We start from the raw sequence: 24,550 nt of genomic DNA on the forward strand, positions 1-24,550 counted from the left end.
GCAGTAGGAGGACAACAAAATCAGCCTTAATACAGGTACAACATGTCCAAAACACCACCCTTATATCAAATTAGTAAATGCATATAAATTTAAACAAAACAAGAGCCAACTGGCTAATAGGGTGGGTGCTGTGTCCACCAATGAGCGTATCGGAGAAAAGGATTTTACGGTGAGTTATCACAAAAATCCATGTTTCTCCTTTGCCTCATTGGGGGACACAGATACTGTGGGACGTCCTAAAGCAGTCCCTGGGTGGGAGATTGACTCACCGATCCAAGCTACATGCACCTCTTATTTAAAGGTGCGCCACCGCTGCTTGGAGAATCTTTCTACCCAGGCTCGCATCCGCCGAGGCCTGAGCATGGATATTATGTTTGGCAAATATGTGCAGGCTGGACCAGGTTGCTGCCTTGCAAACCTGTTCCGTCGAAGCCTGGTGCCGAAGCGCCCAAGAGTCGCCCACTGCCCGAGTAGAGAGCGCTCTGATCCCTGCTGGAATTTGCATGTTTCTAATGCGGTAGGACTCCTGAATAGTCAAACGAATCCATCTGGCTATGGTCGATTTTGAGGCAGCGAGTCCCTTCCTGCGCCCTTCGGGGAGCACGAACAGCATGTACGTCTGATGAAAGGGTGCCGTCCTCAACACGTACCTCCGGAGGGCTCTTACCAGGTCTAACACGTGAAGAGCCTTTTGCACACGGTGCACCGGTGCAGGACAAAATGAAGGCAAGACAACATCTTCATTAATGTGAAAAGAGGACACAACTTTTGGCAGAAAAGGAGGGGCTGGTCTGAGCACCACCTTATCCTTATGGAAAGTGAGGAACCGGGCTTGGCAGGATAGGGCTGCCAGTTCTGAAACCTGCCTGATAGAAGTGATGGCCACTAGGAACACCATTTTCCAGGAAAGGTACCTCAAGAAGACATCCTGAAGCGGTTCAAATGGAGCTTCCTGCAGAGCACTTAGGACAAGGTTAAGGTCACAAGCATCCATAGGCGCCTTATAGGGAGGTACCAAGTAGGAGACTCCCTGGATGAAAGTCTTCACCTGCAGATTGGTAGCAATTCTGCGCTGAAACAGGACGGATAAGGCCGATATTTGTCTGAGGGAACTTGGGGCTAAGCCAGAATCTAGGCCCGACTGGAGAAAAAAGTCAAGATGTTGGGGATCGAGAATCTCAGCGGAGAAACACCGCGGCCTCGACACCAAAGCAAAGAACACCTTCCAGGTGTGGTGGTAAATTCGTGCTGAAGCAGGCTTCCGGGCGCTAATCATTGTAGCGACCACCTTGCTCCCGAACCCTGCCTGGGTTAGAATCCAAGATTCATTGGCCATGCCGTCAAATACAGGGCCCCTGAGTTCGGGTGGCAAATCGGCCCTTGAGAAAGTAGATCTGGGCGCTCTGGCAGGCGCCCAGGAACGTCGGCGAGCAGCTGCATTAGATCCGCGTACCACGCTCGACGGGGCCAGACTGGGGCCAGCAGAATCGCCGGAACCCCTTCCGTCTTGAACTTCTTGATGACCCTCGGAAGTAGTGGCAGCGCGGAAAATAGATATGGGAGGCGAAACTGGTGCCAACGAGTCCACAGCGATTGCCTGCTGGTCCCTGGCCAGAGCGACATGTGGGCACCTTGGCGTTCACTCTGGACGCCATCAGGTCCACATCCGGAGTTCCCCACAGCTGACAAATCTGCCGGAAGACTTCGGGATGTACAGACCACTCTCTGGACGCAAGACCCTGCCGGCTAGGAAAGTCTGCCGCCCAATTTGCCACACCCAGGATGTGGACAGCCGAAATCACTGAGTGGTTTGCTTCGGCCCACTGCAGAACGTACCCCACTTCGCGCATGGTTGCTCTGCTGCGGGTGCCCCCTTGGTGATTTATGTAAGCCACCGCCGTGGCGTTGTCCGATTGAATCCAGACAGGGCGGCCTGCTAGAAAGTGATGAAATTTTTGCAGAGCCAGCCGAATGGCTCATATCTCCAATAAATTGATCGGGAGGTGTGCCTCCTGTGGCAACCACCGTCCCTGGATCGTGTGGTGGCGAAACACCGCTCCCCAGCCGAGGAGACTGGCGTCGGTTGTCATCACCAACCAATGGTCTGGGGAGAAAAGGTTTCCCCTGGGTCAGTGAGGAACTGGTTAACCACCATCCGAGCGACTGCATGACTTGAAAGGACAGTCGGCACTGTCGATCGCACGTGAAGGGATTCTTGTCCCAAGCTGACAAAAGGGCGTGCTGCAGGGGGCGAAGATGGAACTGGGCGAACAGTACCGCTTTCATTGCTGACACCATTTTCCCTAGACTCCTCATCCCGGATCGGATGGTATGAGGGACTGGTTGACGAAGTGTCCGGACTCCCTGCCGGAGCGCTAGCACCTTTTCCTGAGGGAGAATTACCACTCGGTGAGTGTCGAGAATCATTCTTAGGAAGGAGATCTTTTGAGCTGGCACAAGGGATGACTTCGCATTGACCAACCACCCTAAGCGGGCAAGAGTATCTAGCGTGATGTTGACATTTTCCTCGCATGCCCGTATTGAAGGACCTTTGACCAAGAGGTCGTCCAGATAAGGCAAGATGACTATGCCTCGAGAATGCAGTATGGCCATGACAACTGCCATAACCTTTGTGAACACACTGGGAGCCGTGGCTAGCCCTAAGGGTAGTGCTACGAACTGAAAATGTAGATCGCTCATGGCGAAGCGTAGAAACCTCTGATGAGGAGGAAAAATGGGAATATGCAGATATGCGTCCTGGATATCTATTGAGGCCAAGTATTCTCCCTGCTCCATGGCCGATATGACTGACCGGAGAGACTCCATCCGGAAATGTCTGATCCTGATGAATTTGTTCAGAAGCTTCAGGTCCAAAACAGGCCTGACAGACCCGTCCTTTTTGGGAACCGCAAAAAAGTTGGAATAGAACCCCTGATTTTTTCGTGTTACGGCACTGGAACAATGACTCCGTTGTGCTGGAGCGATTTGATGGCTCCCAATAGAGCCCTTGCCTGGGCATCCACCCTGGGAAGCCAGAAAAGAAAAAAACGTCTTGGAGGGTATCTGACAAATTTTGAAACCTGAGGCCACCAATTCCTTTACCCATGCGTCGTGAGCGACATTGGCCCAGACGTGGAAAAACCAGAGTAGGCGGCCGCCCACCTTACTGGTGTCGTCTGGTAAAGGCCTCGAGTCATTTGGCCGACGATCTTTGGCATCTGGATCCCCTCGATCTGGGCTGCTGAGTACTCATTCTCCTAAATGTGTTGGCTCTATATGAGACCTGCCGGGGCAGCCTAAGGCGGCGGAATTGGCCGCTGTAGTCAACCCGGTGTTGCGAAAGGCCCGAAAACGTGCCTGAAACGGGTGACGAAAAATCGGTTTGACCTTTTGTTGAGGTAGAAACCCCTCTTTCCTCCTGTGGAGTCGGAGATAAGTTGATCCAACTTCTCCCCAAATAGGCAGCCGCACTGATAAGGCAGGGAAGTCAAAGACTTCTTAGAAGAAGAATCGGCTCGCCATGTCCTTAACCATAGGGCTCTTCTGATAGAAACTGCATTAGCAGCAGCAAGTGCCGAGCAATTGGCCGCATCCAAAGACGCATTGATTACATAGTCTCCGGCCATCGCCATCTGACCTGCGACCTCCGAAATCTCTGCAGGTAGATCCTGCTCATGCGCGACCTTGTTTAATGTTTCTGACCATATCATCATAGCCTTGGCTGCCCAAGTTACTGCCAACGAGGGAGCGAGTGCTGACCCTGACGCCTCATATACTGAGTGAGCTAAGCTCTCTAAGGCGATCCGTGGGATCCTTAATCGAGGAAACACTAGGGACGGATAGCAGGGTCTTAGTGGCTAGGCGCGAAACCTGGAGGATCCATCATCGGGGATTCCATCCATCTTTTACGGAGGTCCGGAGCAAACAGATACCTTGTTTCAAGTGCCTTTTGACCCGAGAAACGCCTGTCTGGACGTTCTCTGTGCCACTGCACTATGTCCTCAAACTCCGGGTGAGAGGAAAAAATTCTGTGCGGACGCTTCACTCACTTAAATGCCACTTTATGCCCCGCTGCGGGATCATCCTCAATCCCCAGGGTCTGATTGACGGCTTCTATGAGGCTGTCCACTGTTTCACGTGACCCTGGAGTGTCCAGGTCGAGGGGCTCGTCTGAGTCGCAATCTGAGGCCTGCTCGTTATCAACCACTGGTGCCTGGGAGCGAGAAGCAGAGCTTACGGATGCCAAGGCACCAGATGGACTGGGCGACACCGTGTGGATTTGTTTCCTCTGGGTCTGCCTGGAGTGAGAGCGGCCCCTGCAGTCCGGAAGCTTTTGTGAGGTGGAGGTTCCCTGTAAGGCCGGCGAGCCATTGTCCCTGCCCCTATCTGGAGCTTGAAGGGACTCTATTGCTCTCGTAAGCGACGCCATGGACTGTGACAGTGATAGGGCCCACTCCGGGGGATTTGACACATTGGTCACGCAGGGGAGGGCTCCTGGGCGCGTCCGGATTCGCATTATCGCTTGCTCTGCGCCCGCAGAAACGCAGCCCGACAAGAGATGCATGCAGCGTGAAAGAACGTGTGCGTCTTTGCTTTTTTGGACATGCTGTATCTGTCCGCTGCTGGGGACGTGGGGAGGAGGTAGCACCTCGTTTTCCCTGTAGCGTGGCCTCTCGGGCAGCACTTACCCCAGTCCTGCGCCCCCCCCCCCCCCGGCTGCTTCCTTCAAATCGCACGCCACCAGCTGTGGGAATGAGCCAGCATGTAAAACCACTCTAGCCGCGCTCCGAAGCCGGGGCCTAAATTTCTTCGCCGCTGCCCAGTGCAGGGTGGGCCGCCGAAGTGACGCGCGGCCCCAGGGGCGGGACTTCCGGCCGCGGCCTAGCTCCGGCCTCAATTTTTCCCCTACCAGACCGTGGGGGGGGGGGGGGGGGGCTGCGTGGTACACAAAAAACAGATCCAGCCACCCTCAGCCTTGCATGGCTGGTGGCTTCGGCCTTGAGATATTTGCAGGGGCACTCCCAGACCCTCTACTCAGCGATGATCCTCTTCAGCCTGAGCGTAGGTATGTGAGGGGGCCTTGATAAAACAGGACGGTGCAGGCACCCTAGCTCCATCTAACCCCTTCAGGGGGTGAGGAGAGGGACTGTCCGCCACCTTGCAGCACCGCAGTCTAAGCATTGGTGGAGCAGTGGGGGCCACACGGACTAGTCTTGTGCTTCTGTACAGCCCATGGTTTCAATACCTAGGGGTGGTGAGAGCTAAGTCCGGCATTGTGTCCCACGACGCGGGAGAGGATACGTGGAGGGACACTCGCACGTTGTTGGTTTGGGTAAATCTGACCCTTTCAATCCGTTGCCCCTGTCACATCTTCAAGGAAACAGACGAAAAAAGTCTGGAGAAAAAAAACAGACATGTGCCTCCATGGACACTAAGCAAAAAACTGATTTTCGCCCGCAATGGGGGCGAGGGTGTATACGGCGGAGAAGCTAACCTCTTTTTTTTTTCCACTTAGTGTCAACCTCCTAGCGGCAGAAGCATACACCCACAGTATCTGTGTCCCCCAATGAGGCGAAGGAGAAATCTGGTGATCGGTGTACTTTAAATGCACTCCACACAATGAGTAAGACAGTAATCTACCTCTATGATGGCTGCTAGAAGTCAGTGTAATGCCTTAAAGAGTCATTAAAGCTTGCACAAGGAGATTACTCAGAACAGAACTGTGAACCCACTACATGTGAGATATGGATTGGCTGGGACTTACTTCTTGGCAATGTAAAGCAACCTCGAGGAGAGGGATCCCAACACTTAGCGACAGTAAGAGTAATGGGCCTGCAAGAGAAAAATGTAAGGCTTCTTATTATACAAGGAAGAATTCAGAATACCAAAAAGGGTTTTTAAATGTCGTCTCTATAAGTCTCTAAATGGGCACCTCCAATACTGAACTTCTCAAGAACTCTTATTTAAAAATGTAATAACGTTTCCTCCCTTTCATCCTTTGTTAAAAAAATTTTTTTTAAAAGTCATCAGGATTTACTTGAGGAAAATACATTTAAAGCCGCGCTCTGGTGATTTTTTTTTTTTTGTTTTCCTCGCTTTGTAAGCAGCAATATTCTCTATGGTCGCCGTCTTCTGTGGTTAGTGACCTGCCATATCACACAAAGCATCTGCTTTGTGGAGTGGAGGTCACGTTTTACATTTTCTTAATTACAAATGGAGTTCTGAGTCTCAGGCTTGCACCAAGACAGTAGCCTCCACTCCACACAGAATACAATGTGATAAGGCAGGTCACAATGCAGTCTCATGGTGCCGGAATAGGCTGAAGCGCAGCTGAAAACTGCAAAAGACCACGAATGGCATACATACCTGTGAAAAATTATATAAATAGCCTGTAGTCACCCGCGGTGCCATTCCAATGACATCAGTGCTGGGTCTCCTATGACGTTGGGCACATGAGCCCTGTGGCCCTTCAGAGTCTGCTAATGAACCACCACTGTGGCTTCCTTCAGTCATAACAGACATCCGGAGAAAGTCATAAAGTAGCATCAGATCTCATTTTCCAAATTTAAGTTTCATCCAAAGAAGGTGGGAGTGACGTGGCTCATTAGCAGCCACTTATTGGCTGCACGGCTTATGGGATATAACTTCACATGAAACCAGGGAAAATCAGAGGAGAGTACAAACTATTATTTCACACGGGAAGCATAATTATTGAGACATGGTTGTCCCGAGTAGTGGACCAACCCCTTAAGGCTTTTTCAGGCCCAGTCAATAATAAATAAATTTTTACCCTTTGAAACAAAACGGAGCTTAATGAAGTTACACCAGAGTGATGTATTTATTGCCATATTTATGAAGGCCCAAAGACATTAAAATGAGTATACAAATATAAAAAGCCATCACTCTGGCATGTGTGTCTGCTACATCATACCATACACACACCCCCCCCCCCCCCAAAAAAAAAAAAAAAAAAACAGAACCGTCCGGATGCCCATGGGGGAGGAGATGATGCAAACTTCAACTGTCAAACCATGCTTTTACTTTAGAAGTAACCGTCGTTTTTATTTTATTTTTTTTCAGAAAATAGGACATTTGAAAATAAGCACCTTTGTAATATATCTTATCAGAAAAATCAGCTTCTTATGGACTGATCATTCATTCTTAATATTCACAATTCATGGGATAAACTATTCAGTGAAGGCAGTCTTCTTTATTGAGGTAGATGACATTAACGTATCACGAAATTGCTTATTTTCATGTTTACTATTGATTTACCGAATTAAAACAACTTAACTATTAAGTAAACTCCCTTGTCTGGTTAACACGGTGGTTAAAGGGTGATAAATACCCGAAGAAATGCGAAGTGACAAGATTTTGTGCAGATAAGCCCCTCTAATATTACGGAGGTGTATGTAACATACCACACAAGTAGCAAGACAGTCAGAGACACAGGACTAAAGTGCTTGATAAAACGGGCTTACCCTGGCTTGTGCACGATTTCCCTAAGGACTCTCACGGCATCATCGTTGCTCATGTTCTCAAAATTTATGTCATTGACCTGCAAAATTTAATATTTAACAAACAAGTGAAACATTATGGTCAAACGGCATCATGTGCCCGTATCTGCAACATCGGTGCCCCTACAAAATCTTTCCCAGATCTAGATAAGCACCTGCAGTAACATATCGCCTGGTTCAATTCTGCCGTCAGCAGCCACTGCTCCTCCTTTCATGATGGACCCAATGTATATTCCCCCATCCCCGCGCTCGTTACTCTGTCCAACAATGCTGATGCCCAGGAAGTTGTATTTTTCTAATGTAATAAATGAAAACACAGTTAAATGTGATTATAACATCTTAGAGGAAAAATGAGAAACGCTTTCAGGATGGTTGGCTTGGACGAACTCACCCATGTTTAGGGTGACGGTGATTATATTCAGAGACATGGTGGAATCTGTTATGCTGCTGAATGAAGAGGACTGAAAAATATAAGGTGCACAATGTAATTCATTATTTCGGCATTTTAGAGAAAACCCCAGACAGTTTCTAAAGGGTTTTATGGCATCCCCATCATCCTTTAAAATAATGCAACGCAACACTCGATGGTATGGGGCCCCTGGTCTGTCACTGCAGTGCAATGACCGCAGAAACCAGTCACTGGCTGAAGCAAGAAGGACGACACACCAAAGCTGTAACCGGTGATTGTCTACAAATATCTCAAGGGCTGTCACACTGTAGAAGAATCATCTTTATTCTCATTTGCACAAGGAAAGACTAGAAGCAATGGGATGAAATTGAATTGGGGAGACATATTAGAAAAAAAACTTTTTGACAGAGTGATGAATGAGTGGAACCGGCTGCCACGAGAGGTGGTGAGTTCGCCTTCAATAGAGGTCTTCAAACAGAGGCTGGACAGACATCTGTCTGGGATGATTTAGCGAATCCTGCTTTTTAGCAGGGGGTTGGATCAGATGGCCCAGGAGATCCCTTCCAACTCTACGATTCTAGGATTCTATGATTCACATTGAACGCTGAGCACTGCACCACCGATTGGTTAACACTTACTATTCAAAAGTTTGGGGTTACCCAGACAATTGTGTTTTCCATGAAAACTCATACTTTTTATCAAATGAGTTGTCAAATGAATTTAAAATCTAGTCCAGACATTGACAAGGTAAGAAAAAAAAAAAAAAAGATTTTTATTGGAAATAATTTTCTTCTTCAAACTTTGCTTTCATCAAAGAATGCTACCTTTGCAGCAATTACAGCATTGCAGACCTTTTGGCATTCTAGCAGTTAATTTGCTGAGGTAATCTGGAGAAATTTCAACCCATGCTTCCAGAAGCTCCTCCCACAAGTTGGTTTGGCTTGATGGGCACTTTTTGCGTACCATAGGGTCAAGCTGCTCCCACAACAGCTCAATGGGGTTGAGATCTGGTGACTGCGATGGCCACTCCATTACAGATAATGAAGAAGCAGGCAGCTGGTATTCTAAATAGTTCTTGCATAATTTGGAGGTGTGCTTTGGGTCATTTTCCTGTTGTAGGATGAAATTGGCTCCAATCAAGTGCTGTCCACAGGGTATAACATGGCGTTGCAAAATGGAGTGATAGCCTTCCTTATTCAAAACCCCTTTAACCTTGTACAAATCTTCCACTTTACCAGCACCAAAGGAACCCCAGACCATCACATTACCTCCACCATGCTTGACAGATGGCGTCAGGCATGCTTCCTGCATACTGTCAGTTGTTCTGCGTCTCACAAATGTTGTTCTGTGTGATCCAAACACCTCAAACTTGGATTTGTCTGTTCTTAACACTTTTTTCCAATCTTCCTTTGTCCAATGTCTGCATTCTTTTGCCCATATTAATATTTTCCTTTTATATTAGCGAATCTCAGATATGGCTTTTTCTTTGCCACTCTGCCCTGAAGGTCAGCATCCCGGAGTCACCTCTTCACTGTAGACGTTGACACTGGCATTTTGCGTGTACTATTTAATGAAGCTGCCAGTTGAGGACCTGTGAGGCGTCGATTTCTCAAACTACAGACTCTAATGTACTTGTCTTGTTGCTTAGTTATGCAGCGGGGCCTCCCACTTCTCTTTCTGCTCTGTTTAGAACCTGTTTGTGCTCTCCTCTGAAGGGAGTAGTACACACCGTTGTAGGAAAACTTCAGTTTCTTGGGAATTTCTTGCATGGAATAGCCTTCTAAGAACAAGAATAGACTGTCAAGTTTCACATGAAAGTTCTTTTTTTCAGGCCATTTTGAGAGTTTAATGGAACCAACAAATGTAATGCTCCAGATTCTCAACTAGCTCAAAGGAAGGTCAGGTTTATAGCTTCTCTAATCAGCCAAACTGTTTTCATCTGTGCGAACATACGTGAACAATGGTTTTCAAGTGTATTCTAACCATCCATTAGCCTTCTTACACAGTAAGCAAACACAAAGAACACTTGAGTGATGGTTGATGGAATTGGGCCTCTATACACCTAAGAAGATATTGCATTACAAACCAGACGTTTGCAGCTAGAATAGTCATTTACTGCAATAACAATGTAGAGTGTATTTCTGAATCATTTAATGTTAGCTTCATTGGAAAAAGCTGGATTACTTACCGGTAAGGCCCTTTTAATGAGTCCACGACAGCACCCACTGGAGGTATCGGATACGCCCCACTTGGAACAGGAAACTCTACAGGAAGATAAAAAGGGGCGGTCCGCCTTTCCTCCTCAGTTTTGTATTTCAGAGTACCAGGAGGACCGCCAAAGGTTAGGCAATGTCTTTTCCTAATTTTACTTATTAATCCTTAGCAGATACACTTTATTATTGATATCTTACCGGTAATACCCTTTTAATGAATCCACGACAGCACCCGCTCACTACCCTCCCTGCTAAGATATCAATAATAAAGTGTATCTGCTAAGGATTAATAAGTAAAATGGAGAGATTCCAGAGACCATCACCTGGGTGGGACCACCATGCCAAGGACAGTCCTGCCAAAGCTTAGGTCAGAAGTTGATGAAAGGTCAAGTCTATAGTGATTATAGAAGGTAGAAGGGGTTGACCAAATTGCCGCCTTACATATGGCTTCAATCGGAACGTCTCCCCTCTCGGCCCAGGAGGTTGCCACTGCTCTGGTGGAATGTGCTCTGATGTTCTCCGGAGGCTCTTCATTTTTCGAGGAGTAGGCTAAGCAAATGGCATCCCTGATCCAACGGGAAATTGTGCTCTTCGTGACTCCGTACCCTTTTTTACAGCCCTGAAAAGATATGGACAGAGCCTTACACTGCCTCCAGCTCCTGGACCTCAATATATTTTAGGACAGTTCTTTTAACGTCCAAGGTGTGGAATTTCCGCTCCTCCGGAGTGGAGGGGTCTCCAAAGAAGGTCAGGAGAAGTATCTCTTGAGATCTATGGAACCTTGCTGATACCTTAGGCAGGTATGAGGGGTCTGGTTTTAATATTAACCTATCCTGGTATATCTGAAAAAAGGGTGGGTCTATGGATAGAGCTTGGATGTCACTCACCTCTCCTAGCCGACGTCAATGCCACTAAGAGGGCCGCTTTGAGTGACAAGCATTTCAGGGATATCGTGTCTATCGGCTCGAAGGGTTCTTCCATAAGAGCGTCTAAGACCAGATTTAAGTCCCATACAGGGATTGCAGGTATGTGAATTGGAGTTATCCGTTCGCAAGCTGTAATCAATCGTGATATCCACTTATTTCCTGCTATATTATGGCCGTACAGTGTGCCTAATGCGGACACTTGGACTTTCAGCGTGTTTACTGCCAGGTCCAAGTCCTTCCCTTTCTGTAGAAATTCAAAGATAGGAACTACCGGAACTTCTGTGGTATGAGGCGCTGTATGAAACTGCAGGAATTTTAACCATATCCCTTGTATAAATTTGGCTAGTGGACTGCTTCCTGGTCTGTAGGAGCGTAGCAATTAGTGTTTCAGAAAACCCCCTCGATCTTAGTAGCTGCCTTTCAAATTCCACGCCGTCAAGTGTAAGCTGTCCACTTGGGGGGGGAAGGGCCTTGGGAGAGTAGGTTGGGAATCGAAGGGAGAACCCAAGGATCTGTCACCGACATAACTCGTAGCCATGAGAACCACGGTCTCTTAGGCCAGAATGGTGCTATCAAAATTACTCTTGCCTTGTCCTCTCTGATCTTCCGAATGACCTGTGGTAGGAGAATTATCGGAGGGTAGGCATATGCCAGGTTGAACTTCCATGAGGCCTGGAGGGCGTCCAGTATGTCTGGATGATCTGACAGGGAGGCAAACGCTTTTATCTGTCTGTTTTTCATGGCAAAGAGATCCACCTGAGGTTGCCCCCATAGAGCTACTATGTCCTTGAAGATTCGGCGATTGAGGCACCACTGCCCTTGCCGAAGTGTGTGTCGGCTTAAGAAGTCTGCCTCCTGGTTGTTCTCTCCCCTGATATGGAGGGCCGAGAGGGACAACAAATAACTTTCGGCTAAGTTTAAGATTCTTGCCGTAGAAGACCTCAGAGTCTCTGATCGAGTACCTCCCTGTCTGTTTATGTAGGCCACTGTAGTGGTGTTGTCCGATAAGATCCTGACATGCTTCCGTTGGAGCTGTGGAAGAAAATGGTGTAGAGCATAATATACCGCCGTCAGTTCTTTTAGATTAGACGAGTAGCCTAGTTCATCTCCATTCCACCTTCCTTGACAAAAGCTATTGCCCATATGGGCTCCCCAGCCGTGGGGGCTAGCATCGGTGGTTAGGATACAAGATGGTACTATGACCCATGGGACTCCTGTGGACAGATGGTTATCATCTAGCCACCATTCTAGAGAAGCCAAGACCTCCTGTGACAGGGTTATCTTGCTCTCGAGGTTACCCCTATGTCGCCTGTCCTCTTGGAGGATCTGATGCTGCAGTGTGCGGACGTGATAATGGGCCCACCGGACTGCTGGGGCACAGGAAATGAGTGACCCCAATAGCGACATTGCCCCTCTCAGAGACATACGTGGTCTACTTATGGCTGCCTCCACCTTCTCTTTTGTGAGTGTAATTTTTACCTGAGGGAGTAGACATCTCTGGGTTGTGGAGTCTAACTGGAACCCTAAGAACATCTGAAGGGAATGCGGAACGAGTCTGGACTTCTGGAAGTTGATGATCCAGCCTAGATCCTGCAAAGATGAGATCGCATCAGCCACATGTCTGGTACACTGGGTGACAGAGTTCCCGATAATTAAGAAGTCATCCAGATAAGGCACGATTAGAGTGTCTTTCTGACGAAGATAGGCCATCACCTCTGCCATCTCTTTGGTGAAGATTCTTGGCGCCGTAGAGAGGCCGAAAGGCATGGCTGTATACGGAAAATGATGGATCTTGCCTTTGAACACCACCGCGACCTTTGGTATCTATCATGAATAGGAAGATGATAGTAAGCATCCTTCAAGTCAATCCCTGCCATTACACAGTTTGGAAAGAGAAGTTTTATGGTGGATCTGATTGATTCCATTTTAAACTTACAATTTTTTATAAACGTATTAAGCTTCCTTAAATTTATAATTGTCCTAAATGTACCATCTGGTTTGGAAATTAAAAATAAAGGAGAGTAGAACCCTCTACCCTCTTGTCCCTCTGGAACTTCTGCTAAAACCCCCTTGTATAGTAGGCTCTGAATTTCTACTTCGAGGGCCTTTTGTTGTACTACAGAGTTAAGGCAGGTTATGATAAAGAAATAAGGGATTTGAAGGAATTCTATTTTCATTCCCTCTTTAATTAAACTTAGAATCCATGGACTCGAAGTTATTTGTTCCCATTTTGAAGAAAAATTTTTTAATCTACACCCTACCGGGAGGACTGATTTTTTAGTATTTATTTTCCTTTTTGAATGTTGAACCTCTAAACATGCTACCCTTCTGCTTTTCTTCGTTTGTGGGCCATCTATTTGATCTATCCGCTTGTCTCCTTCTTCCAAACGGTCGCCTTTTAAAAGGTTCTCCCTCGCACGGGGTTGCACAAATCTTAGATTTTGATTGCGCGTCCCACTTCCAGCTCTTCACCCATAGTGCCCTCCTGGCGTTGTTTACAAGAATAGCTGTTCTCGCTGCCAGCCACAGAGTGTCTGCTGATGCATCGGCCATGAAGGCTGCCGCCCCTCTAATTAATGGAATAGCAGCCAGTAGTTTTTCCCTAGACACCTTCTGCTCAATTTATTGATCCAATTGGTCCAACCACACGAGCATAGACCTGGCGGTGCATGTGCTGGCTACTGCTGGCTTAAAAATGCCTGTGGTAGACTCCCAAGACCTTTTTAATGATGACTCCGCTTTACGGTCTAGCGGGTCCACCAATAAGCCTGCGTCCTCTACCGGAATAGTGGACTGCTTCGAGGTAGAGGCTACAACGGCATCAACTTTTGGAACTTTGGTCCATTTTAATAGCTCGTCATCGCTAAATGGATACTTCCTCTTTGAGGCCGATGGGAGAAAACTTCTTTGATCGTGTTTTTCCCCACTCTCTTTATTAGGGCCTTAACTGCCGGTATTACTGGAAACGCTCTCCTTTTCTTTTCCGCCAACCCCGCAAACATTATTTCTTGTGCGGTTTGGGCGCCCCTTGTCTCCTCACACCAGATAGTGTTCCTCATGGATTTGACTAGGTTATCCACACTATCCAGGGGAAAACAAGATCGTCCCTCAATGTCTGATGATGACGATGATGCGAGAGAAGAATCAGAGATTAACCCCTGTTCTTCCTCTGACTGAGCTGAGGGTCACCTGTTTTGTGCTCTAGCTTCTGAGGGAGTACTGGCACGGGTTATGGCCTGAATGTCCTTTGAAGACACCGCCGACCCTTGTCTAGTCTCTCTGGTGCATTGCTTACAGAGCTTTTTGGGGTAGGAGTCAGGGAGAGGCTCAGCACATAAAGCGCATTCTTTATGTTTGAATTTCTCCTTTTTCTTCGCCTGGAAGAGGGGAGACATGGCGAAAGGAGGGGGGGGGGGGGGGGTCAGCTTAATAGGCAGAGTATATATATTGCACACTCACCAAGTGAAGCTTTTTATTACCGGATTAGATGGCTGAGATCTTGTCCTAGGTCTTGACTCTCCCGCCCTGCTCCTGTGGGCGGTGTCTGTCCTGGTAGCGCGGTCCCTGGAAGAGTTGCCCCCCGCAGAGTCTCCTGCTGGAGCGTGTACTTCCGCTGGGGATGACATGGATTCCTGCCGCTAAGCTGCGGCGTTGTTTTAAATAGATCTCTTTTTGTCTGTCTTTATTCTCCCGGAAGTCGCTCCTCCTCCCCGGGTTCACCGCGCATGCGCCGTTGCGCTCCTCAGCCATCATGCCCGGAAGTTCACTCATTACTTCCGGGGCCTAGGAGCATCTACGCCGGCCGGCTACCGCGCCGCCGCTTTTGCATGCGGCCCTCGCTTCTCCCGACGCTGCCGCCACCTCTCTCTCTTTGCGCCACTGGTGCACTTACCGCAGCGGTGGCTCCTGCGTACTTGGTACCGCCTGGCGCGCCCCTAGGTGAGACCAGGCAGCCCTTCCCGGATCCGGTCATCACCTTTTAGCCATCAGACAAGGGGTGAGCCGTCAAACAGAGTCTCCCCCGACGCTGCTTCCAGACCGCAGCCCCTGCCGTTCTCATGGACACCGCGCAGGCGGCGTGCATATGACCCAGGTACGTCTTCCTGAAGGATATATCCTGAGGTTCCCTGGGAACAGGAAACCAAAACTGAGGAGGAAATGCGGACCGCCCCTTTTTCTCTTCCTGTAGGGTTTCCTGTTCCAAGCGGGGCGGATCCGATACCTCCAGTGGGTGCTGTCGCGGCGAAGGGTAAAAAAACTGCTTTTCTTTCAAAAATAAGGAAATTTCTAAGTGACCCTAAACTTTTGAACGGTAGGGTACTTTAGCTGTTGTAGGGAAATACAGGGTTGGGTGTGAGAGCCATAGATTTTCTATAAGCCCATTTAGCGCTTCGCTTGCCTCACAGGGAAAATCAGACTGATCCGATCACAACAGTCGGCACAGCACTTCTGCCCCTTCATTATGGCTATAGCTGGGGTCTTGGCACACAGGCCCACATCAGTCAAAGCTCCCAAAATTCAGGAGCAGTCAGCAAAAACACATACAACTGATTGTAGGAGCCTGTGTGAAAGCAGCAAATAGACTGTCACAATGTGCAAATGGGCATCAGAACAGTATATTAAAAAATTGCACAATAGGTATATTTTTCAAATTATGGCACACATCTTAATATAAGGTTTAGAAATAAGAAACCATGGCACGGTTTCTCTTACCCGCTCAACACGAGGGGCTTTTGGTTTTCTTCGGCGTCTCTTATGTCTCCTCATTAGACGAGATGCGCTGCTCTGCTCTGTGGAATTGCTGAACCTGCAATGAGAACAAAAAAATATCAAAAGCATGTGGAACACACAGTATATAACATGGTTTGCATGACTAACCAAGCTCACTGCTAGTACGGTTGATATAAAAAGTCTACACACCCGTTAAAAAACAGGTTTTTGTCATGTAGAAAAAAATAAGAAAATAAAATTGCACTAAAATAACATGGTTGCATTAGTGTGAACACCCTCTTAACTGGGGATGTGGTTGCATCCAGAATTAACCAATGGCATTTAAATCCATGCTAAACAGTAATAGGTAAACAGCTGTCATTTATAGTAGTTCTGATTAACCCCATAGAAAGTTTGGCTGTTCTAGTAGGATTTCTAGGACATTTTCTTAGTTACATTTTACAGCAAAAGCCATGGCCTGAATAGCTTACAACACAGCAAGGGGATCTCATTGTTGAAAGTTACCAGACAGTAGAAGGTTACACAAAAAAACTTTCATATGATAGACTATGGAACACTGAAAACAGTCTTAAAGGAGTTGTCCGGTTTAAAATGGCAAGTCTGAAATTGCTCTGTGCGACTTTTTAAACAACCCCCCTCCCGCCCCCTGCAGAACTGTGAGGATTTGCCGGTTTCTGAGCTGGGAAAGCCGGAGATGCATTTGATATGGATACTCACTCCATACCAGGGCTGTGGAGTCGGTAAGCCAAACCTGCGACTCCGACTCCTCAATTTCCCTTACACCGACTCCGACTCCGACTCCCACACATATTGCTTATATTTAAGTGAAAAATTTATTGTAGTACAATGTGAACCTCAGACATTTAATCATTTTTATGATCCAATAATCAAGATATTTAGATAGAACAGAATATATACTGGTGTACTACCCGGTTTTCATTCTTTTTGGTACAGATACGATATGGATAGACAGAGCAGATTTCTAATCTGCTTTTGCTATTGAAAACATTATCTATGAGCTCAAAAACCTTTCAGGTGATGCAGTTTTTTAAAAAGATGATCAGCTTTTGCAGCTGAAAAACGTATCCTCAAAAAACACAGGAAAAACGCTGTGTGTGAATGTAGCCTTAGATCAGGAATATAACAGCCATTTATAGGACATTTCATAACTTTCCCAAACTCCTATGAAAAAATATTCAGCACATCCTGCATTGAATTACTGTACCCAATTATATATTTTAGGAGTCGGAGTCGGTCCATTTTATACCGACTCCAACTCCGACTCCACCAAAATGAGCACCGACTCAGACTCCACAGCCCTGCTCCATACAAGTATATGCAGCGAGGCTGTGGCCTCTCTCAATATACTTGTATGGGAAAAAAAAAAAAGCGGCGTCCAGTGAGTATCCATAATCGCATACATTCTGGCCGTTCTCGCAGACACTGGTGAATCCTCGCAGCACACAGTGCATGAGCTAGCGGGAAGGGGTTGGATACAAACACCAGCCAAAACATACATTAAGTCTGCTAAATATATACGTGAAAATGTTTTGTGCTGAGGCCACCAGGCTTTACCTTTGTAGACAATTTGTAAAGGTATGATTTTCGCAAAGAAACACTACGAATCACCCAAAGAACATCCTACCGACAGTAAGGCATGGAGGAGGAAACATTACGCCTGGGGTTGTTTGTTTGCAGATGAAACTGGGGTTTTAGTCAAGGTAGAGGGAATGATGAACACTTTCAAACATCAGTAAGTTTTTATACTCACCAGTAAATCAGGTGAGTATAATAAAAGTTATCTTGCTTCTCTTAAAGGTCGGGGGCTTATATACAGCATTACAGAATGCTGTATATACGCCCTGAAAGATGGTGGCCTTATCTCATATCAGCCAAAACTGGTGGGTTCCCTTTAAGAGCCATTAATTAGGACTTATTTCAAATTACACTGTTCATGTTTCCACTGAATTTTCAGTCTCCATTAAATTGTACGCTCAATTCATAAAATGCAGACCGGTCATGGTTTTTGCTTTTACAGTGTTCATGGTGTGGTAAAAAATGACCTGGCGGCATTATTTTTCCCATTTTAGAATGATTGAGGTGACAGCAAACTTGATAAAATTTACATTACGTTATGTACACAGATATAGATACAGTGGCTTGCTAAAGTTTTCACCCCCTTGGCTTCTTACCCATTTTGCTATGTTACAAACTGTGTTTATATGTATTTTTGTAATCCGATTTGTATGTGATGCACCAGCGCTAAAGTCTATGTTGGTGAAGTGAAAAAATATAGCTTTAAATTAAATTTATGGCATCAAATAACTAAAAATTTGTATGTGTATATGCATTCACTCCTTTTGCTATGAAGCCCCTATAAAGGTCTGGTGCAAGTAACTACCTTCATAAGTCCCATGCTTAGTGACAGGACGTTCAACTGTGTGCAATCTAAGCGTCACATGGTCTTTCAATATACGCACACATTTTATGAAAGGCCACAGAGGCAGCAACACCATTAAGCAAGAGGCACCGCTAACCAAACAATGCCAAGACCACCAAGGAGATCTCCAAACAAGTCAGAGACAATGTTACTGAGAAGTACAAGTCAGGGAAGGGTTGTTTTATATAAAAAAAAAAAAAAAAAAAAAAAATATCCCAATCTCTGATGATCCCCGGAGCACCAATTATCAAATTGAAAGAACATGGTACCGCAACAAACCTGCCAAGAGTGCCGCCCACCAAAACTCTCAACCTGGGCAAGGAGGGCATTAATTAGAGAGGCAGCACAGAGACCATAAGGTAATCCTGAAGGCGCTGCAGAGTTACCAAGGAGACTGGAGTATCTGTCCATATGACCACTATAGGCCGTACATTCCATAGGGGCCTTTATGGAAGCGTGGGCAGAAAAAAAGCCTTTACTTACACACAAAAATTGTAACGCTCGTTTTGAGTTTGGTCAAAGACATGTGGGAGACAAAATGTATGGAGAAAGTGCCTGCCACTGGTTCTCCAGGTCAGTATGAGTATGTAGATGTTAAAATACTGATGCGATTGACTTGCTTTATAATTTGAAAGATCGGACATTTGAGTGCAGGATACCAAATTTGTGGTTCGTTTTTTTTCTTCCTTAAATTGTTTTATTTCGAAATGGGGCAAAAAAGGGGACGCTTTGAACGTGTATTATTTTTAAATTTCTTATTGTCTTAACACTTTTTAAAAAAAAAAACAAAAAACTTTTTAGATGCGTCAATATTCCCCTTAGGAGACTTGAAGCTGCAATCATCCACGCGCCTGTGCTACACATAGCAGGGCTTTAGCATTGTTATGTATAGCAGAAATCATCATCTCCTATGAATGCCAGCCATGAGCTGGCGTTCACAGAAGATTCACAATGACAGACACGGGGGTCTTCTGCTGTTCCCCAGCTGATATGACAACCTATCGGCGCCCCACGATCATGTGACAGGGGAGCCAATGGGCAGAATTTGCGACGTGCTTCCGGCTAGTGAGTGATAAATCCCACTGTCCAGAGACTGACAGCGGGATATAACTTATCAGCCGTGGATGGAGATCTGAGAACTCTGCGGCTTTTAACCCCTTAATCCCATATGACGTACTATCCCGTCCATGTGCCCTGGGACTTAATTCCCAGGGACGGGATAGTACGTCATAGCGATCAGCAGCGCCCACGTGGTGAGCGCCGCTGATCGCGGCTGGGTGTCAGCTGTAGGTATCTACAGTTAGAAAACTTGACCCTGCAATCATTGGATTGCTTAGTCTATATACTGCACACTGCTAATGCACAGTATAGCAGTATATGATCAAAATTACCTTGTACATAGAATGACTAAGAAAGAAATAAGAAACTGGGTCTACTATTATTACTACCTTCATGCAATTTTTGCAATATATTTTTTTACTTTTTTATTCCAGGATATTTGTTTTGTGTTTTGCTTTTGGTTTTCTCTGTGTAAAAGGTCATGTGTTCATATGCAATTACATTTTGCATGCACATTAATTTACTTTTTCTGCTCAGACCCAGTTTCTTATTTGTTTCAATGTGCATTCTGTGCATATAAGGGTGTGACCGCCCTGTTTCTGAGTTGGAAAATCCATCCTGTCTGGCCTATACTATTACTGGTGGTTCAGTCCCTCTGTCCTTGTTCACATTTATGTCACTTGACAAGTGGAAAGGTTTTAAATACAAGAGTTAGGACTGTCCCACAAGGGTTGCCGTGACGTGGCGGGATGGCGTCTACATTTTGATCAAAATTATGTTAACTAAATACCCTTATTATTACTATTATTACTACCTTCATGCAATTTTTGCAATATATTTTTTTACTTTTTTATTCCAGGATATTTGTTTTGTGTTTTGCTTTTGGTTTTCTCTATAGAATGACTAAGGCCGCTATGGCTCCTTCAGCAGCCCTCCCCGACACCATACCATGATAGCCCTGCAATCAGGCACGGGTTTACCGGACGTCACACTATTAAAATGCTAAAATGCTGCTGTTACAGTTTGAAAATCGGCACTTAAATTGTTAAAGGGTCAGCAGGATTGTGCACAGTAACTTACAGTGTCAGGATGGCGCCTTTATACTGACTAAAATGATACCTTGGTTGACGAAATCTGTCTTGTGGTTGTTGTTTAATCTTTATTTGTAGTTTTCAGTTAATGAAATTCTCGTGCTTCAGTGCAGCCTGTGGGAGTCTTTATCTGGTGCTCCGATTACATATGCATCTATATGGGCTTATGACAGGTCACCGATCCTTCAGTAACCTGCCCCCTATGTTACATTATGCATATAAAACTGTTGGCTTAGAAAAAAGTTTTACTTCAGCAAAATGGCACCAGCAGAGGAGCTTGCATGGTAGCATATATCGCATACTGCACATAATATTGTTGGATTACAAAAAACTTAACTTCAGCAAAATGGTGCTGGCGAATGCGCAGTAGTATCTATGGCTTGCCGACAGATGCTACCGAGCAAGAATCGCTGGCGCCATTTTGTTGCAATTTTTTTTTTTTTACCTCCAGCAAAATGGTGCTGGTGACAGCACATGTGTAGTAGCATCTATCGCTTGTCGATCGATGATACTGCGCATGCACCGCCATTTTGCTGGAGGAAAAAAAAAAATTTTTGGCTATAGCAAAACGGTGCTGGCTCTACGATCGACAAGCCATAGATGCTATTGCGCATTCACCAGTGCCATTTTGAAGATAAATTATGCTTTTTTCTAAGCCAACAATATTATATGCATTATGTAAAATAGGAGGCAGGCCATAGATGCTATTGCGCATTCACCAGTGCCATTTTGAAGAAGATAAATTATGTTTTTTTCTAAGCCAACAATATTATATGCATTATGTAAAATAGGAGGCAGGTCACTGAACCATCAGTGACCTGTCATAAGCCCATACAGATGCAAAAGTAAGCAGAGCACCACATAAAGACCCCCTCACAGGCCGCCCAAGAGCATGAGAATCTTAATTGAAAACTGCAAATACAGATTAAAAACCACAAGATAGATTTTAACAACCAAGGTATCATTTTCTTCAGTATAACGGCACCAACCTGACAGTGTCTGTAGTTTACTGAGCAAAACCCTGCTGACAGGTTCACTTTAATAATAATCTTTATTTTTATATAGCGCTAACATATTCCGCAGCGCTTTACAGTTTGCACACATTACCATCACTGTCCCCGATGGGGCTCACAATCTAAATTCCCTATTAGTATGTCTTTAGAATGTGGGAGGAAACCGGAGTACCCGGAGGAAACGGGGAGAACATACAAACTCCTTGCAGATGTTGTCCTTGGTGGGATTCGAACCCAGGACCTCAGCCCAGGACCCCACTGAGCCACCATGCTGCCCCACTTTAAATAGAGATTGGAGAAAGCTTAAGTTTCTGCAGTTTCAGGCTAAAGTCAGCTCAACTTCTGCTTGCTCCTTACCAGGGCTGTGGAGTTTGTAAGCCAAACCTACGACTCCAACTCATCAATTTCCCTTACACTGACTCCGACTCCCATATATATTGCTTATATTTAAGTGAAAAATTTATTGTAGTACAATGTCAACATCAGACATTTAATCATTTTTCTGATACAATAATCAAGATATTTAGATAGAACATAATATATATTTATTGGAATACAACTTTAGAACACAAAGCTGCAATAAATTGTAAATATGTAATACACTATAATATCGATTACATATATCACTATGTAATAAACTATAAGTGGCAAAAAAGTTTTCAACAAAAACATACTAAACAACATGTGTGCAGTCTATGAATTTGTTCTAAGAAATAGAATTGCCTCCATCAGATCCTCCTTCATAGATGACCACAAATCTGACCTAATTTTAAGGCTAGAGAACAACCTCTCTACACTAACTTGGGTTGGAGGCAAAGCCGTAACCACGTGCGCAACATCTCTAACATTTTCCGGGTATAAAGGAATTGCCTCATGCACAGTCAGTTTTGATAAACGGTTGAATTTTTCTATTTCTTTGACAGCAAGTGAAACATTTTGCTGAAATATGGTCAATCTGCTTGCTATAGGAGACGGAGTGAAATCTTTTTCCTTGCAGCAACGCTTTGCCTGCTCCATGTCATCCAAATACTTGTCAAAGTCAAACTCCCTCATCTGATGAGGCTGAAGATATGGCAGCAGTAGCTCTTGTGCCTGGCAGTCCTCCTGTAGGCCACTCATCCTAACTGCTACCTCAGTCAGAGCTTCTTTTCCTTTAGTAAGCTGTTGATAATCAAGCAATATACGATGACTTGGGTCCACAAACAGCTGCCAGAAAAATTTTATTTTCCTATAGCTGTGTCTGTTTCATTGAAGCAGAAATGCCATCTGCGATTAAACCTCCTCTTTGGGACAGGCAAAATAGTAAGTTCTTCCACTCCCTTATGAAAATGCCAGGAGTTAAATCCTCAGCTTTTAATTTTTTAGTCACGGTAAATGGGTGATTAAGCAATTCCTTCAATTCAGCCACCTGTGTCCATTGACCTTTATTTAGGGTTACCTGAGGGTTCTCCATATCTATAAGAAACAGTTTTCGTTCAAGCAATCGCACAATCATTAAATAAGTGCTGCCCCACCGAGTGGCTTGATCGACAATTGCCCCTTTCTCAGCACGTCTCTTCGAGATGGAATTAATTTTTTAGGGGTTCTGGCGGCAATAACCAATTTCCTCACTTTTCCAATCAGATTTCCAGCATGTCCCTCTTGCAGACTATCTCTTATTGCCAGCTGCAGCGTGTGCACAACTTTCTCCAGCTCGGTGCCCAGGAATCAGATCCTGTGCAGGGCAGGCACCCCTCCCCTTCCTCTCTCTGGTGAAGACGGCAGAAGACAGGACAGAGGAGGAGAGATTTCCCCCTGCAGTCTGGAGCAGGACGGGAGCACTGCAGTATACGAGTTTTGATAGGTGCGTGCCCCTGCTTCTAGGGGGGGGGGGGGGGGGAGCAGCCGCCCCCTGCCGGCTACAGCCATGATTCACACACAGCGTTTTTGCGGATCCGTTTTTTGCAGTAAAACGCAGTGACTCTGGGCATCCCAGCAAAGTCAGTGGGTTTCAAGATATGACATTCAGACACATTGTTTTGTGAGGATCCGTTTTTGGGCTGAAAGAGCATGTCAGTTTGTGTGGCATTTTTCTAATCTGCTTTTGCTATTGAAAACATCTATTAGCTGAAAAACCTTTCAGGTAATGCGTTTTTTTAAAAAGCTGATCTGCTTTTGCAGCTGAAAAACGTATCCTCAAAAAACGCAGCAAAAACACTGTGAATGTAGCCTTAGATCAGGAATAGAACAGCCATTTATAGGACATTTCATAACTTTCCCAAATTCCTATGAAAAAAAATATTCAGCACATTCTGCATTGAACAACTGTACCCAATTTATTATATATATTAGGAGTCTGAGTCGCATGCGTTATCATTAGAACTAATACCCCCCTTATACCCCCTATTGAAGAAGCTTACGCGAAACGCGCGTTGGGGAGTCTCTGCCACCAGCAGGTCAGGTATTCTTTAATTAGCTGCTATGTAGAGTTGAGTGACTTTGGTCGGATCGGGTTTCATGAAACAAAATTTGTTTCAGATGAAACTGGTCCGACTAGGGCAAAAAAAAAGTCAGAGTTTGGACTGAAACCCAACCCCAATGCAAATCAATGGGGAATAAAAGTCAGCATTGAGTGGATGAATGTCATCCGCTCAATGCCGACTTTTATTTCCCATTTGACACTTTTCATCAATACCCCTGTGAACTTTAGTCATTTTACCTATGGCTTTAAACATTGTTGTCACATGGCAATATTCTTGAATTACTTTAAAAACTCTTTATTTTGAGACTTAATAGCCCTTGTAAAATCTTATTTGGGGCTTTGGATATGTGTTGCCACATGGTAATATTTTTGATCACTTTAATTTTCTACAAGGAGCTATAATTGTCTATATCAAATTCTTATGCACTTTAATAATTTCCTTTATAACTTGATTACTCCTTAGCCATGTGAATTTTGTTTTACTGCATTTTTTGGACGCTTATTAGGAGGATATATATATATATATATATATATATTTTGTACAGCAGCTTTTTCAGATAGCCTTACATTTGGCATCCTACTGACACTTAAAATGTTTTTGGGATGATTTACCATCTATTTACCTGGTTTGTGTGGCCAGTTACCCAACATAAGATAAAGAGTTTTTTGTAACCTCTTATTGGATAGGAA

At 45.3% G+C, this 24,550-nt stretch overlaps 1 protein-coding gene across 2 annotated transcripts in view; it reads right to left on the reverse strand.

The window, feature by feature from the left end:
- Positions 1-24,550, reverse strand: part of DVL3 (dishevelled segment polarity protein 3) — a 155,212-nt gene that overhangs the window by 12,829 nt on the left and 117,833 nt on the right. For both annotated transcript variants that reach the window (XM_073589264.1, XM_073589266.1), the window contains exons 6-10: positions 15,779-15,872; positions 7,909-7,978; positions 7,673-7,812; positions 7,482-7,558; positions 5,765-5,832 (exon numbers count right to left, since the gene is read on the reverse strand). In XM_073589264.1, the coding sequence (XP_073445365.1) occupies positions 5,765-5,832; positions 7,482-7,558; positions 7,673-7,812; positions 7,909-7,978; positions 15,779-15,872 (449 nt within the window). The remainder of the gene's footprint in view (positions 1-5,764; positions 5,833-7,481; positions 7,559-7,672; positions 7,813-7,908; positions 7,979-15,778; positions 15,873-24,550) is intronic.

Source organism: Dendrobates tinctorius, unplaced genomic scaffold (genome assembly GCF_039654945.1).
Source record: "Dendrobates tinctorius isolate UK_male_01 unplaced genomic scaffold, ASM3965494v1 ptg000107l, whole genome shotgun sequence".
Taxonomy (NCBI): Eukaryota; Metazoa; Chordata; class Amphibia; order Anura; family Dendrobatidae; genus Dendrobates; species Dendrobates tinctorius.